Source organism: Anas platyrhynchos, chromosome 8, assembly GCF_047663525.1.
Source record: "Anas platyrhynchos isolate ZD024472 breed Pekin duck chromosome 8, IASCAAS_PekinDuck_T2T, whole genome shotgun sequence".
Taxonomy (NCBI): Eukaryota; Metazoa; Chordata; class Aves; order Anseriformes; family Anatidae; genus Anas; species Anas platyrhynchos.
The window spans coordinates 19,643,196-19,658,535 of NC_092594.1; the positions used below are offsets into that span (position 1 = coordinate 19,643,196).

At 41.6% G+C, this 15,340-nt stretch overlaps 1 protein-coding gene across 3 annotated transcripts in view; it reads left to right on the forward strand.

Moving 5' to 3' along the window:
• Positions 1–15,340, forward strand: part of COP1 (COP1 E3 ubiquitin ligase) — a 124,382-nt gene that overhangs the window by 66,386 nt on the left and 42,656 nt on the right. For 2 of the 3 annotated variants that reach the window (XM_027462374.3, XM_027462376.3), the window contains exon 15: positions 4,501–4,617. The exons of the other annotated variant lie outside the window; for it this stretch is intronic. In XM_027462374.3, the coding sequence (XP_027318175.2) occupies positions 4,501–4,617 (117 nt within the window). The remainder of the gene's footprint in view (positions 1–4,500; positions 4,618–15,340) is intronic. 3 annotated transcript variants of the gene reach the window in all.

Genomic DNA, 15,340 nt, shown 5'->3' on the forward strand with positions numbered 1-15,340 from the left:
ATTTTTAAAGCACTCAGTGTGCTCAGTAGGCATGTATTGGGAAAGAAGCTTTTAGATTAATAATCTTATCATCAGGGCTTCAGAATAGGCTCTGCCATGGCTCATACACAGCAAAGGGGGTGCTGATGAACAGAGTATCACAAGGGATAAAATGCTTCTGCTATAGTTGGAAACAACATCCTTGGGTATTCTTGGGTCCTGCATCATGCTCATTAGTTGAAGATGATCCGGGATGTTTATTTGTGAAAGGTCTTTGTACTTTAATAGCAGATAATGAGAGCATAGAAGCATTATTGTATTTGGAATAACTGCGTGCATGAAAACCTCACTTTTATCTATGGTTGTCACCCCCTTCCCTTTTAAAGGGGCAAAGGTAGTTAAGTATGTCCCTGGAGATCCAAAGTGTATGCCCATGAGACAGCAGTGAGCAAAAATAAAATGTTTACTTGTGCTATGAGCAGTTTGGGGAAAGTGCGTGGTCTTAATTTCAGTTCTTTTTTGTATCTGGTAATGGCAGGAGCAATGATTCCTCCCATAAGGAGGAAAAGGTGAAGCTGTGCTATTTCAGCGGAGAAGGTTTAGTTCTGTGAAGGCATACAATCAGTATCAAAGGGCTGGGGTAGTGCTGGAGCCAGTGCAGACTTGCAGCTGTTTCTTAATCCAGTATTGCTCTCTATTCCAGACCAGGAATGCAGTTTGCTGGTCGGGGTGAAGTTAGGACACAAGACAGTGAGAGCAAGATGTTACCTAATGCCCTGTGGGTAGAATTTCAGCCTCCCCTAGGGTAGTGACCAATTCTGGAGCAGTCAAGCACCTATTCTTTCTTCTGATGTCTTTGAAGCTCTCCGAAACACATGGAAATGCAGGCAACTTTGAGAAACTAAAGGAAGAGTCCTGGTTTTATGTCACTTGTTAGCTGTAGTCCCTTCACTCTCACCAGCACAAAATGGAGAGGTGGAGCAGAGCAGGAGCACCTGAAGGCTCAGAGCCGCAGTAGGAGGTTACTTTTCCTTGACTCTTGGTAAGGAGGAATGCAGGTAACTATTGCATTGCAAAAAGGAGAACTATTTCTGTGCAGCCTTGGTAAATGAGACCACAGGTGCCGGTCCTGCAGCTGTTTTTCACAGCACCCGTGAATTTGGTTGCTGAGCTGGCTTTGTGAAAGAGTGCAGCATTGCTGGGAGCTGCATGTCAGGGTTTGCACCCCAGCTTTGAGGATGTTCAGAGCGTTGGTGCTTCATTTTCAAAGGTAGCTAGCTCCTTCAGCTTCTGCTGCTTTAACTGCTCTTAAAATACCAGGCTGAACTTTGTCTGTTCATTTTCCTGCCTAATAGCAGTTCAATAATTTCTTGGAGATTTGAGGGTCGTATTCAACAGGGAGTGCCTCAAAAGGTCAAGATGATGCTGATAGTTAAAGTGGCAACCAAGATACCTGACTGACTGTCTTATGCTTTGTGTGGACAAGGAGGGATGCTGTGAAGTCGTTGCCTGCTAACAGTCCTCAGTTTACACCGTGCTCCTGCCCTTACCTTCAGCGTGCCAGCTGGGTACATCGACCCCTTCGGCTACTGCAGTGCAGGCATTACACCTCTGTCGGTGCTGGGGCACAGAACTGAGCTATGGAAGATGAATTTATAAACTGACACGCTTGATGTAAAGCTCCAACCCAATAAAAAGAATATTGAAAAGACTGACACTTTTCAAAGGGGGGAGTTTTTTTTAAGAGGCAGCATCTTATTTTTTTGGTGAAGGGACACTTGGCCATGTAGGTATATCTGTCAGTAACAGCAATACTAGGAGACATACACTTTGGGAACATGTGTTTTAGAAATTGTCGATCTCAGATGGTTGTTTGCCTCATCTACACAATTCCAAGTGTTAAAGACATCTGTGTGTTGTATAATTACTGCCTCGACCTCAGCAAAATTGCTGAAAGCTACAGCAAATAAACTCTACCCTTATGAATTATGCTTTATTAACCTGTCAGTTCTTTTTTGCAAAAATAATGGACAGTTCCAGGTAAAACTTGACAAGTTTCATTATGCGTTGTTAGATGTCGCATATATCCTTTTTTATGGCACTGACTAAGATATAATTGGAGCTTAGCGTATCCCACAGCAGTTAGATCACAGAAATTGCTGCAGACTCTAATCTGTGTCTGTCAGTGGTAACGAATATTATGATGGCTTTGAACACACAGGTCGTCTCTTCACCAGGGTAAATGGCTGAGCTTATGACCTGAAGACTTGAACCAAAAATGAGCCAAGTTGCAGCGTAGCCCTCAATTAGCTTCTGCCACAGAACTGAGACCCAACGGCCATTTGTTTAGCAGAGGAGAGGTGGTGTCAAGAAGAGACTTGTCCGCCTTGGACAGAGCTTTAAGTATCGATAAGTAGATAGAAGACTCCGAGGCAAGAGTATGTTTTCAGTGCTAGGTTTGGGCAGAACGTTGCTCTGGATGGTGAGAACATTTAACCTCCCTGCACACCTCAGGTTTAAGCGGTATTGTCTGCCAGCATCCTCCTCCTCTAATCACAACCTTATTTGCTCCCTATGCTGTCACTTTCCTAAACGTGTTGTCCTCTACTGCCACTGCAACTTAGACTGGACATCTCTGTTTATTAAAGCAAAATACTGATGTTTTGCTACTGTGCCAAACTATCTTTTTCCTGGCTCTATATTTCTCTGCTGCCCCCCTCCCCCCCCCCCAGCAGAAACACACTGGGGAGGTATATCATCCAGTCTCACTTGGGAGCAGAGAGCATTTTAAGCTATGCTTGTAAGGCTGTTTGTTTGATTTAGAAATGTAGCTAGAGCGGTATTATAGCTCAGGTAAATAAGGATGGATTTATTTCTGAAAATTCAGCAACAGGTTGGGGGCTGTTTTCATTGAATTTTACATAATAGTTATATGCAAATACAGCATGCATCAGTGTTTGTTTCTGGTATCTGCGTGCAGCTTTATAATGGTTCCAGGCAGCTGTCAGATGCCAACAGGGCTGTATTTTAAAAAGCTTGAGTGGTGCACTCTGAGCAGTCATGTATTTCCTTCATTCTTGAAGCCATTCTCCTACGTATGGTCAGAAACAGCACAATCTTGTTGTGTTCTGTTGCTGGCTTAAGAAAAAAAAAGACTACTTAAGAAAAAAAAAAAGTGCCTTAGAATGAACCTGCCAATGTTCCTCCCTTTCCTTGTGTAAAACCTTGTCTAAAACATGTCTGAGTAATCCATGTGGAAGTCTTGCTTCTCCTTCAAAGCTCCAGGGAACGAATGGCCGAGAGGAGGCATAGAGGAGCACTCTAAGGGTGGGGGTATGTGCAGCCAGGCTACTTATTACCTCATTTGTTTATTGAGGTAATAAACACTGGGGAAACTATTCCTGGTCCTTTTTGCCATTTTTGCTCGCTCCTTCACCTCCAAAGTGAGCTTTCTCTCAAAAGGTGGCAGAGGACCTGCTGGCTACAGATCTGAAGAAGCCCAAGCAGTTCTTGGAGCTGTTTAAAGGATTTAAGCCTTTGGGTAGCTCCTGCATATTCAGTCCTTAGCTCTAGCCTCTATCTTGCTCTGCCTACTCCTCAGCACGCTGTTCATGACACTCAAGTGTTACACAACCCCCTCATCAAGAAGAGGGGGAAGGGATAATGTTTGTCTGATTGAAGTCTTTGTAGCAGACCCTGTTGATGCCAGTGTGCTGCTCCCTTTGCCCAGACTGAGGGCAGCGTTTCACCTGCACCTTTTAAAAATAAGGTGCATTATGTGGGGAGCACCTAACAGTCTTCATCTTTAAGGTTAAATGATGCTGAAAATTTTTGTGGAGGGAGGGGAAAGCTAAATTTTGAAAAGCCTGTGGTATTTTCTGTTGGTTTTCCTGGGAAGCCCTGAAGCCAGTACATAAGGGGAAGAGCTCACTCCGTATGATGTGGTTAAATCAATGTTCACACAGTAGTCTCACGAAACAGTAGAGTCCTTTGTACTAAGGAAATATATCATCATAGGAAGCTAGCATACTGATTTCTTTTCTGTCTGTGCCAGTTCCTTGAGAATAAAACAAGTTGTTCTTACTTGCTGTGCTTAAGCATACAATTAGGTGTATTTATTCTGTGCAAAGCAATTCTGCTTTGGAGCATGGAGTTTTGTACAGCCAGGCTAGGAAACAAGGAACAAAAAGGGCATAAGTCTTCCTGCTCTCGGTTATATGAATCTGTAGTCCTCTAGTCTTAAATGGTAAGATTATAACATGCATTGAGTCACCTGCTCCGAAGAAGCCCTCAGCTGCGTGGGATGTGGACCTTCTCCATACTCACAAGAGATGCTGATGTGTACGTACCTGAGAGTGTTCTCAGGCTCACTAGCCATTGGTTGCAATCTGACCTTTTCAGATCATTAGCATCTTGGTAACTGAGGTTGTTCAGAATCTTACATATAAAGGAACTATGTTTTACACCTTTCAGATAAAGTTTGTTTTTTGTTTATTCATTTCTCTCTTTTTGTTTCTCTAGTGAAGCTGTGGTCTACCAACTTGGACAATTCAGTAGCAAGCATTGAGGCCAAGGCGAATGTGTGCTGTGTGAAATTCAGCCCCTCTTCTAGGTATCACCTAGCTTTTGGCTGTGCAGGTAGGTAAAAGGGTCTTCTGAGAAAGAAATGCTGTTTCTTCCTTGCTTTAAGCTGCTTCTTCAGGAGACTTGAGATTGGCTGCTGTACCCAGAACTGAGGTGTCTTTGCAGTTAAAATGCCTCTGAGTAGGACTTCAAGCATGCAGTCACCCAGAAGACATCGATGATACTCAAGTGTCAGTTCTGTTCTGCAGTCCAACTTCTTAATTTGGGTGTCTATCAGAGATAAAAACTCACAAAAGCAAGTCAGAGTGTATTTATTGAGATAGCTAAGGTTACCAGGCAAATCTCAGGTTTGTGAGTCTGGAAGCTAGGTTAATATGTTAACATGGTAGTTGTTCTTCCTGATTTATAGCATTGCTTATGAAAGCTACAAAACCATACTGGGAATTTTAACTGGTTTTGGCATGGTTTTAACTGGTTTTGGTCAAGGCATGCTGTAAAAGATTGGCTGTACTTGTTTCCCATAGCTGCAACTGTAGTCTCTGTGGATGGATGATGTTTTCTATGTTGGGCAAAGCATCTCTGTTAATGTTGTGTGGTGTTGTTTTTTTGTTTTTTTTTTTAAAGTAGTCAATGGGAAAGACATGGTGAGACTTCTATTCACTTAGGTTAAATAGGTTTTGGTAATAATACAAAGACTTGAAAGCAGAGCAGATATCACTTTGGGAGGAAACTGTGTCGTGCAGCAACTGAAACTCAGAGGTACCTATTATAAATGTTTAACCAACTCTGCATTTCCTTTCTCCTCGGGGAGTTTTAATCTGCTTGTAACTAGATGTTCTGAAGGCACCAGCTATCTCTGGACTTCGGGAGATATGTTGATCACATTCTTGCAACCACTGATTTGCCATTTCATTTAGATGTTCCAATTTCCAGTCTGGTTCTACTTAAATTTTGACTCTTAGAAGAGAAAAAATAAATTTGCATTTTGATACACTGCAAAAATGGATTCAAGTTGGAGTGTAAAATATTGACTTGCTTGACAGGCATCTCGCTGAAGGTTAGTGAATTACATGCAAGAATAGAATTGAATTACAATACCTACTAGCAGCATTTGAATGAAAGGGACTATCTGTGAGAGGCTCTAGGGAAAGATGAGAGCACCAGCTCCAAATGAATCAGCTGCTGATTAAAATAGATATGTAATAGCACCACAATACAGAATTCTTCCTGATAAATCAGTAACTGGGATTCCTTTCCACCTGAAAGGCAGAGGGGAGACAAGGCACAGATAAATCTGTGAAGATTTTTGGAGCTGTAGGGCACATAAGGTGAAAGCAGAGTGTCTATCCATCAGGCCATGCTTGTGCCTGATGAACCGCAATGGTCTTGTCTTCAAATTATTTTGGAAAAGAGGCATTAGTGAGTGCCATGGGTTAGTTGGAAGTTTTAGATGACTACACGTGTGTTTTTGAGATTTAGAGAACGCTGATGGTAAAATGGTACTTGCACTGGGGAAGAACATGGAGGGAGACAGCAGATAAAATTTTAAAGTGTTTACATCTGCTTGATGCTTGGTAATTAAGTTTTTAAATAAAAATTAAAATGGATATTTAACTATGATTGCTGAAACAATTACATGGAGTAATTGAACTGATGGGAATGATTTCCCACAAAGGAATTGTAATTGATCTTTCAGCCATAAACACATGTGAAAAATATGTGAAATTAAAAATCCTGGGGTCTTAAAAGGTGGTTTTATTTTTGAACTGAAAAATTGAGGGCAGAAAGTTTTTGTTCTGTGTAGAATATGAAAGTAGGCACTGTCCTGTTTAATGTGTTATGGCAGAGACAGATTTTTTTCTCCTCCATGAGTTCCAAATGATCTTGTTTACTAACTTCATTCAGTCTATGGAAAGAAGTGATATAACTTGTAAATAGTGTGATTTGTCATGTGAACTCTAATCTTTGTAAAGGAAGAGTAAAAGCTGTTTTCTTTAAGCAGTATTAATGCACACACTTTGGACACATGAATTTGGAGGTTCCTGTTTGCCTCTGTAGGAATAAAGATGAGCAGTACAAGACACTAATTCATTGACCACTAGAAGGGGCAGTTTTAGAAAGTTGGCTTGTCTTTGCCAGGGCTTGCTTATTGAAGTTCCAGTTCTGAGAATGTCAACTACTTTCTCAGTGCTTTATCCAGTGATAAAGGAGCTGAGACTTACTAACACTGTGCTCACAGCAGAGTTTTGTGCAGTCTTTAAGCATCAGTACTGCTCCTGTGTATACTTCTATTTGTTGATTTGATGGAACTTCAACTTTCCCTACAGCTGCGATCCTTTTTGTAAGGCCTTGTTCTTCTACATCTTGATTAATGAAATGTTCTGCTCTGCCCTTGACAAAAGCATCATGCCCACTTGTGTCCATCTATTCAGGATGCCTCTTTGAAGTCAGCCTTCATAATCAGATGCTTCAACTAGACCAGCTTTCTCCTTTAATCTCTGTGGTGGTTCCCCCCCTTGTGTTCTCCATAAAAACAGGATGATTATCTTAAGATTCTTTCTACCTTGTCTCAGTTTATGGATCCCTTCTCATTTGTTAGTAAAATGTTGACTCTTGGCTGACTTCTGTCAGCGTTGCCATACAGTTGTGCTTGGGTAAAATATGCAGAGGTAGCTTTGTACTTCCAGACTTGCTCCAATTTTGGAAGAATTCCATTTAAGTATCTTCATATCTTCCCAAAATTTCAGAAGGTCTACCAACACGTGGTACCAATTAGGTGAGCTGATGCAGCAGCCTGTTGAAATGGTCATCCATTTCCCCATGCTGAGTTCCTGGGCAGGTCCCTGCCCTTATTAGCAGCAGCATGAGAAGATGAAGTGTCAGTCTTAAACAAAATCTCCTGAGAAGGGCTTGATGTGGGTTGGAACTGAAATCTCTTGTAGCTGTGGGTTTCTTGGTTGAAGCCTCTGCTTCAGTCGCTGTGGGGCTCTGGTTTAGATACAGCTGTGGTCAAAAGTGATAACACTATGCTTCCGTGTGGGGAATGCTCCTTTAGCATGAAGTACTGGGTGGGCTTCGAGTTCAATGCATGGAAAACTGTGCTTTAGTTGCTACTATAGAAGCAAATCCCAGGATTACCATCTAATATTGGTGATGGATGTTTCTTCTCTGGGCTCTTTGCTCTGAAAGCTTTTAGATGACCAGAAGATCATTTTTGTGACTTAAAACAGAACAAATGAGCAATAAAGTGGAAGAGGAGCCTAAAAAGGAGAGAAATGAATATTTGGTTTAGGAAATAATTCTCCTAAAATTCGACAGGCACTTCAGGTTAGAAGAAAGCTATCACATCTGACTGCAACCTGATAAAATCTGTTGCAGTGAAGAGGGCATATAAAGAAGAAAAGATCCCTTTTGTCTGTTACTTCAATAAAATATTCTATTTGCATGCTTACTGAGTTGAAACACTGTGCAGTATAAACTGTAATCACTGCCGAATACAAAATCAGGTAATTTTGTGGTCTTTTCTTTTTAAAAATAGATAGGGCTTTATCCTGAAATTAGCTATATAAATCATGACCAAAGTTGTTATTGTTCTGCCTCAGCAACAGCACTGATGCCCTCAACCTATATATTTTCTAGCAGTACTGTTTCCCTTCTTAAAAAAAAAAAAAAAAAAAAAAGGCTGCGAATACATGCAGTTTGCAGCTTGAATGGCCAAGTTGTGCAGCCTGGGTGAGATCAGACTGTCTGCGAACTCGATGAGCTAAGCATAGCTCTTTGTAGTAGCAATGCTTTATCGTGGCGTGCTGTGGTACTGTCAGCAGCTACCACTGACCTTTTATTTCCCATATATTAGGAGATCAGATCATCAAAACTTCAGATTCCAAAGTTCTTACACTGGATGCATCTTCTTGAATGCTATTTTTTTTTTTCCCCTGTGGGACCCACAAATCTGGTAGGTTGTTTTGGGGGTGAGGGGGGCTCCTCAGTGCTGCACAGATGCGAGACAGAGCACCTGCTCTCCAAGAGTTCTACAAACAAGTGGAAGCAGTACAGGTAGATGGAGAGGTGCAGCAGAACAGCTATGACATATTCAGAGATTAATGGTTTTGGTGAGTGAGTTTTAACCATGGTCAGGTCTTACTGCATTGTCATAAACCGTTGACAGCATGGTTTCAGGTGAACTGACCTGGGAAAACACAGGACAGTGCTGATTTATGTTGACTTTAATGCTTACCTAAAATTACAGCCTCACAGTTTGAGACCCTCTGCACTGGGGAAGTCTCTCCGTAGTGCTGAGACTTTTACCTTTCTCTTGTTCGTGCATTTCTGCCCGTTCTGTCTCTCCTCCTCATTCCCCTCATTTCCCTACTTGTACAATGCTGCTGTACCAGAACACTTCCCAAGAATGTGGTTGGTCTTCCAAGATGGTTTTGCCCTTGCCTAGAAGGTTTTGCATGCTATTTAAAAATCTTGCAACATCTACAGCATTACAGAGCAGCGTCATACTCTGGCTTTGAACGCTGGAGCCTTCCATTTGTTGTTGAAAGGCCACAAAACTAATGATTCTGCTTCACAGCGTACAACATGAAAAGGGCTCCTGTTGCTATGTCAACAGCTTTGTTTTGATTATTCAACTGTTCCATCACCCCTTAAAATCTCTGCACAGCCCTGATGCACTTCCAGTTCAGGGTCACGTGTGGCTTCTTTATCAGCATCATTCAATTTTGCTAATATACTCTGTGTCTAAGCAGGACTGCTTTGGAGACCATCCTTGTCCAGTGAAATATTGATTTTTTTGCAGTAACTGGAGCAGTGATTTCTCTCTTCCAAATATCTCTCTGTAGAGCTAGCCTTTCATGCTTCCTCAGATCTGGGTGACTTGCCTGCCTTGTCACTCAGCCTAGGAGAATGATGTGATATTAATGACCAAGAAGGCAGTGTGCCTTTTTGGAAGTGAATTAATGTTTTCCAGCTGAAAGCAAGGTCCTACCTTAATAGATTCTTCTGGGTAAGTACTCTGCTCTATCAAAAACCTACAGTGACTCAGAAAGAGTCCATTTGTGCAAATACATGACATGTTTAGGGTGGAGTTGGGCAGCTTCTTTGAGCTTAGCTACAAGATTATCTTTAGCACATGAATTGAGTGTAGTATTCAAATGCACAGGCAAGGGTCAGGCCTTTCATCGAAGAATGAGCCTGAAGTTCACAGCAACACTTCAAATCGAGCCTTTCTGAAATTGGGGCAGGGCATGCAGCAGTCAAGGACTTGCCTGTTAGGTCTGTTGGGCTTCATGTGTCTTACCTTTTTTGTGGGTATTCAGCAAGTGTCCTCTAGTCTGTGATTTCTGAGGCTGTTGGCAAGGAAAGAAGGGGACAAGGTCCATGATTCAGAAGTGCACACTGGACGTCCTGGGGGCTAAACTCATTCCAGAAACCATGGCAAGTGTTTCAGTTGTGGCAGCTTTTGAAAGCACCTACGCTACCTGCTCAATCTGCTGAGGGTCATTTTGTCAAAACAACAGATTCCTTCAGTGGTAACAATCATATATCTGTACTGACAGTGCATGTGTTGGGGGAAGTGCTGATCTTAGTGACATTGTTCAGTTTAGAACAAGGTCTTAAAGGTTTGATTTTAAAATGATGCTGGGATGCAATATAAAGTGAAGCATCAACCTGCCTTCTGCTGCCCTGATGCATGTTTGAAGAGACTTTCTGACTCGGATCAGACTTGCTTGGTAGCTCAGTCTGCTGCTGCTTCTGGCGTGACAAAGAGAAGAACTGCAGCCACACGGTGTTACCGAAACCAATGATGTTTGCAGTGAAACCAGCTTGCCTGTTCATGCCCATCTGAGGCCAGGTGAGTCCCTGTGTCTTCAGGCTGTGCCGCAGCGTGTCTTAGTGCTGAGGCTGCTTCCCAGCAGGTCAGGAGGGGACAAGAAACTGCTTGCAGGCATCCAGGAGATATGTGCATGAATTTCACGAGACTTCATGAAGTTATATAAGCTTTTACATTCTGTACACAGAAAACGTCATCTCTGATTTGTTGTATAAGGCGCTCGCAATAACTAGTGAGTCACATTCTAGAGACCTACTGGGAGTTACCAAACTTTATCCTAGAGGTTGTCACACTTCAGTAACAAGTGAACAAATAAAATGAACTCAAAGCTCCATTTGATTCTCTGGAGAAAAGGATAAATCTATCAGTGGCAGAAATGAGCGTGCTAATTGTTTGCTTAAATATTCTTTTCCTGAACATTTTGTCTTATGACTGGTGCAGAAGTTTAGTCAACATTACAAAATCCAAATTAAAATTGAAATGAGCCTTGAAATTCAGGAACAGAATAGGCAACTCTAAATTTGTCTTTTCCTCCAACTGCCAAATTGTTCTTGCTACTGGTTGCTGCTGTGTTCCTAGGAGTATAACACATTTCACACCTGGAATTTGTGAAGTTAGTTTTTCTAGTAGCTCAATTGGAAGGAATTACTTGTTGGAATGGATCTTCTGTAGCGCATTACTGTGGTACCTCCTTTTCAAGCTGCTGCAGAGATAAACCATTCCAGTATCTTCTTTGGGTACGATGCAGGATTACTTTACAACATATACCACTCTTTTCCACACAAACTGGTGAAAATTGTTACACTGCATAGGAAAACATGTAACCTGCAAATGCAGTGTGACCTGTCATCTAGAAGGCTTCACTTTGTAGCATCTGAGCATCTAAGCTTTGCAGGTGGCTTTCAAGAAGAGAATTTTTAAATGCTTGTGCTAGGTTGAGAGTTCCGCTAAAGAGGAACTGATAGCCATTTGTAACTGAAGCTGATGACAAAAAGTAAGGCTGTAGATGCCATGTACAAACCCAGCAACCCTTCACGTGGCTTACTTCATTGCCTGGCTAGATCACAGATTGCCTCTCTCCCACATTGGATACCTGTGTATCATCATGTAGTCTTCCCATGCTTGTTCCATCACCTGCATACCCCACCATATCTTTAGTGGGGCTTTGGTTGAAGCATTCTCATCTGAAGCTTCAATATTACTGGTCATGACAGTATTTGTTATATCCATTATTCCAACAGTAGTGGAATCTGCTTTGAGAGCAGTTTAGGTAATGAATCAATGGCCATCTCCAGAACCTGGTAGCAGGAGACTTGTCTCCTCAGGCTACTTAAGCACAACATAGTACTGGGCCAACATCAGCTTTGAGAGTTTGGTCAACTTGTGTCCTCAGCTGCTTGTTGTAAGGCACATGGCAGCAGTCTGCACATTCCCTAGAGCCAGTTTGATTGCTCTGAAGCTTGTTGAGTGGTTATTGTATGATGTTCACCGATACAACAAAAACCCTAAAGCTGTTGCTTCATAGACATGCTCCTAAAATTTTAGGGAGGATGTTTATTTTCATATCTTTTTTAACATCTTAGGTTACTTTACCTGCATGAACTCATCTCGGAGCATGCAGTGTCTGCTGTCTCTCCCCTCCACGGCAACTCCATGACCTGCAGTACTTGGAGTCAATCAGTAGCCAGTGCTCTGGTTTGCAGTGAGACCAAACATCGTGTCCTGGAAGTATCTAGAATCAGGATCTAGAGCTGCTGGCTTTGGATGTATCCAGCAGTCACTGTACTAGTAGGACTCGTGGTGCTCATGTGAGATGTTGCAGACCTTTGGATATGTAGTCTGTATAGACAGCATGGGTTGGGGCACCTTTTACTATAAAATGACTCATCTTCACATACTCTAGGTGTTGTAAAACTCATTTTTAGCCATTGATACGCGTGCATTAGCGGATACAGTCAAACATGTTCATAGTTAAGGAGAACAGTAGGTTATACTCACTCTTTCTTCATCAGTCTTAAAGAATGAATTCTTCTAAAAGCTGTAGGTTGTTACTGCTGTTGTCTAAAGTAGTTTTGTAATGTTGGTACATCTGCCTTATCCGTACTGATTTTTTTTCCCCAGCAATCTGGTAGAAACCAATCTTTGAATTTCATGCAAACTAGCTAGCCCTTATTCCTGTGAGAAGTCTCTTACAGTTTTTTTAAAACCGTAAAGGTCAAAGTTTCAAAGGAGTTCTAGAGAAATCTGTTTTGCTTCCCTTCCCATCTGAGCCCTTTTTCTCAACTGATTAAGATCTCTAATGCTTTATGTCTCCTCCTTCTCTCCTTAATATGAGGCAAGTTACTTAGTGGAGGCTTTATGGGCTGCTGTGTCAAAAGCTTTTGACAAGTCAATAAAAAATGTCCCCAGTGCATGAAGACCATTATCCATACCCCGGCAAATGTCATCTGTAACTTCAAACCATAGGGAATCTGTTGAATATGAAGGTTAAAAACCCAGTTGGCAGTTCCCATCAAGGCTGCTGTTCCCTTCTTATGTTCAGTAGAGGGAGATATAGATCTTCAGTGAAATGCTAGTGTTGATATACATTAAAAAAAAAAAAAAGGTGCAGTTGGTGTTGTAAGAGATTAAAATCACTGGCTGAAGCATCGTCTTTACTGTAGAGCTCTGGCAAAATATATCAAATACTAACCTGTAACCCCCTGCCTTCACAACCCTGAGCCTTTCCTTGATAGAGTGGTTATTGTGCTGTTGGTTTTGCCAGGGATGAAGCTGAGGCTAGCAGATGTTTTGAATACAACTGCAGCTCTCTTGAATTCAGCTTTCATGGAGGTGAGCGTTTCCCGTGCTGGTTTTTTTATCATCCAGTCAGTCATACAGAACACCATCAGGCATTTCCTTCTCAAAGCTGTGCTCTGCCTTCATTTACATGGAAAGCTGAGATGGATTTGTGTTGGGTTCCCTAAATACGATGGGCAATTGCCTTCAAAAATCATCTGTATCGCGGTGTGGGAAAATGAGATTGAGTTGTCAGAATGCAGTCATCCCCAAACACCTGCGTGCCTTCCTTTGCTTTTAAAATCTTTCATCTCCTTGCTAACATCACTGTTTCTGTGTCTTCTTTACTGACAATATATTTTTCAGGTTTTGCCACCAGCAAAATAAATCATACAGACCTTGCTTAATGTTGTGTACTTCTCAGAGCATGAGGTAAGGGAGGAGCACATGAAGGAGTTCTGACCTACAGGGAAAAATCTCTTGAATGCTTTTCTCAACCTCTGGTCCCTTTTTGGGTGGATGTTGAACACTTGTAACACCTATGAAGACAGGGTGTGCAGGAGCTCCCTGGGAGTCTTGAACAATGGAGTTTGAGACCACTTGTCTAGACAGAACTCTGATAGCAAACATGAATGAAGTACTGCATCCCAAATTATGTCAAGCACACACACAAAATACAAAATAAGGACTTTGTTCCAGTTCACTGCTGCAGACCAGAGCATTGCTCCTCGAATAGATTGCCAAAATTCCCCTGGGGCAAAAGAAGATGGTTATTCAGAGAAAAAACGTTCTTTTACTGCTAAGGGAACTCAGATAAAAATAAGAGGTAAAGTAAATGTGTCAAATGGATAATTTTGACTTAGTTACAGAAATTACAAGTACTTTGGTTCTGTAACAGAAAGCTATAAATACAAAGCTATATCCAGGAAACGTTTTAATTGTGCCTGTAACAATGACTGTATTGGGGTAGATTTTTCTTTTTTTTTTGTTGGTTCTCTTGAAGGGAAGGTGTGAGCAGAAAAAATAAATCAGTTGGCTTTGCCCGTGCTGTGATGATCTTCCAACAAGGAGACATTAGGGTGAGATGGTTTTCTCTGTTCTCTCCTCATGTGATTTTTCGTGCTGCGAGTGGAAAACAGCGTGGTGCGTTCTTCAGCAAAATGCTCTGCACAATTTGGTATGCCAGAGGTTCTTAGCGTCAAGCTGCATCAAACCCATTTTTAATCTCTTCACTTACAGTAAGGGAAATGGTTTGTAAAGAGGATGCTGATGTCAGCTCACTGTCGATATTTATCTCATTTCTTCCTCAGAAAATTCTTGTGTTAATTTTCATTGCAGGGCTTTGTTCTCTTGAATTCAAGTCTGCATTATTTCCCATGTTTAATGCATTGTCTTCATTCATTTTCTCAGAGCATCCATGTCCTTTATGTAGTGGAAACTATCACATTGGTTTATCACAAGCATTTTCAGGGAGAGAAGACAAAGCCTGTACTGATTCTAGCCTATTCTGGTATTACTCTGAGTGAAATGAATCTCTCTTTATAGTGCTTCCTTGGCTGGGAGGCTTTCTTGCCATTCTTTCTTGAATGCCCAAATAACATCTTGGCTTTCTGTTGTAAAGATCCACTTATTCCATACTCTCTCTTCTGCCCTGGAGAGCATCCATTTTTACATGTCTTGGTGAGTTGTATATTCTCAAAGCTGGAGTGTTCAACTCTGTCCACTCTTTTCTCCAGAGCAAGACCCACACATGGATGGTCAAACTCCACTCCCACCTCTCTGCTGTCAGGAAGGAAACTTTACTTCATTCATGACTTTTTTGACCAAAGCCACCTCAGTCACGAGTGTATGTCTTTTAAATGCTGTTGTTTGGTATTACAGACTCCGCAAAAGTTAAAATTCAGTAGTTCATCTTAGTTCATCTTCCTTTTTTTTAACTAGTAAGAATAAACTTAATTACAGGAGAACAAAGGTTGAATGGCAGTACCTCATGCCTCCTCCAGCATGTGGGAGTACATAGACAAAACCTGAAAGATCTAAGAAGACAAATGCCTTATCTTTCTTATGTCAATAACAAATAGCTTAGGTAAATTTGGATTAAAAAATATTCTTTCTAATCCTTTGACATAAGAACACTCTTCAGGACAGCCAGGTGCAGAG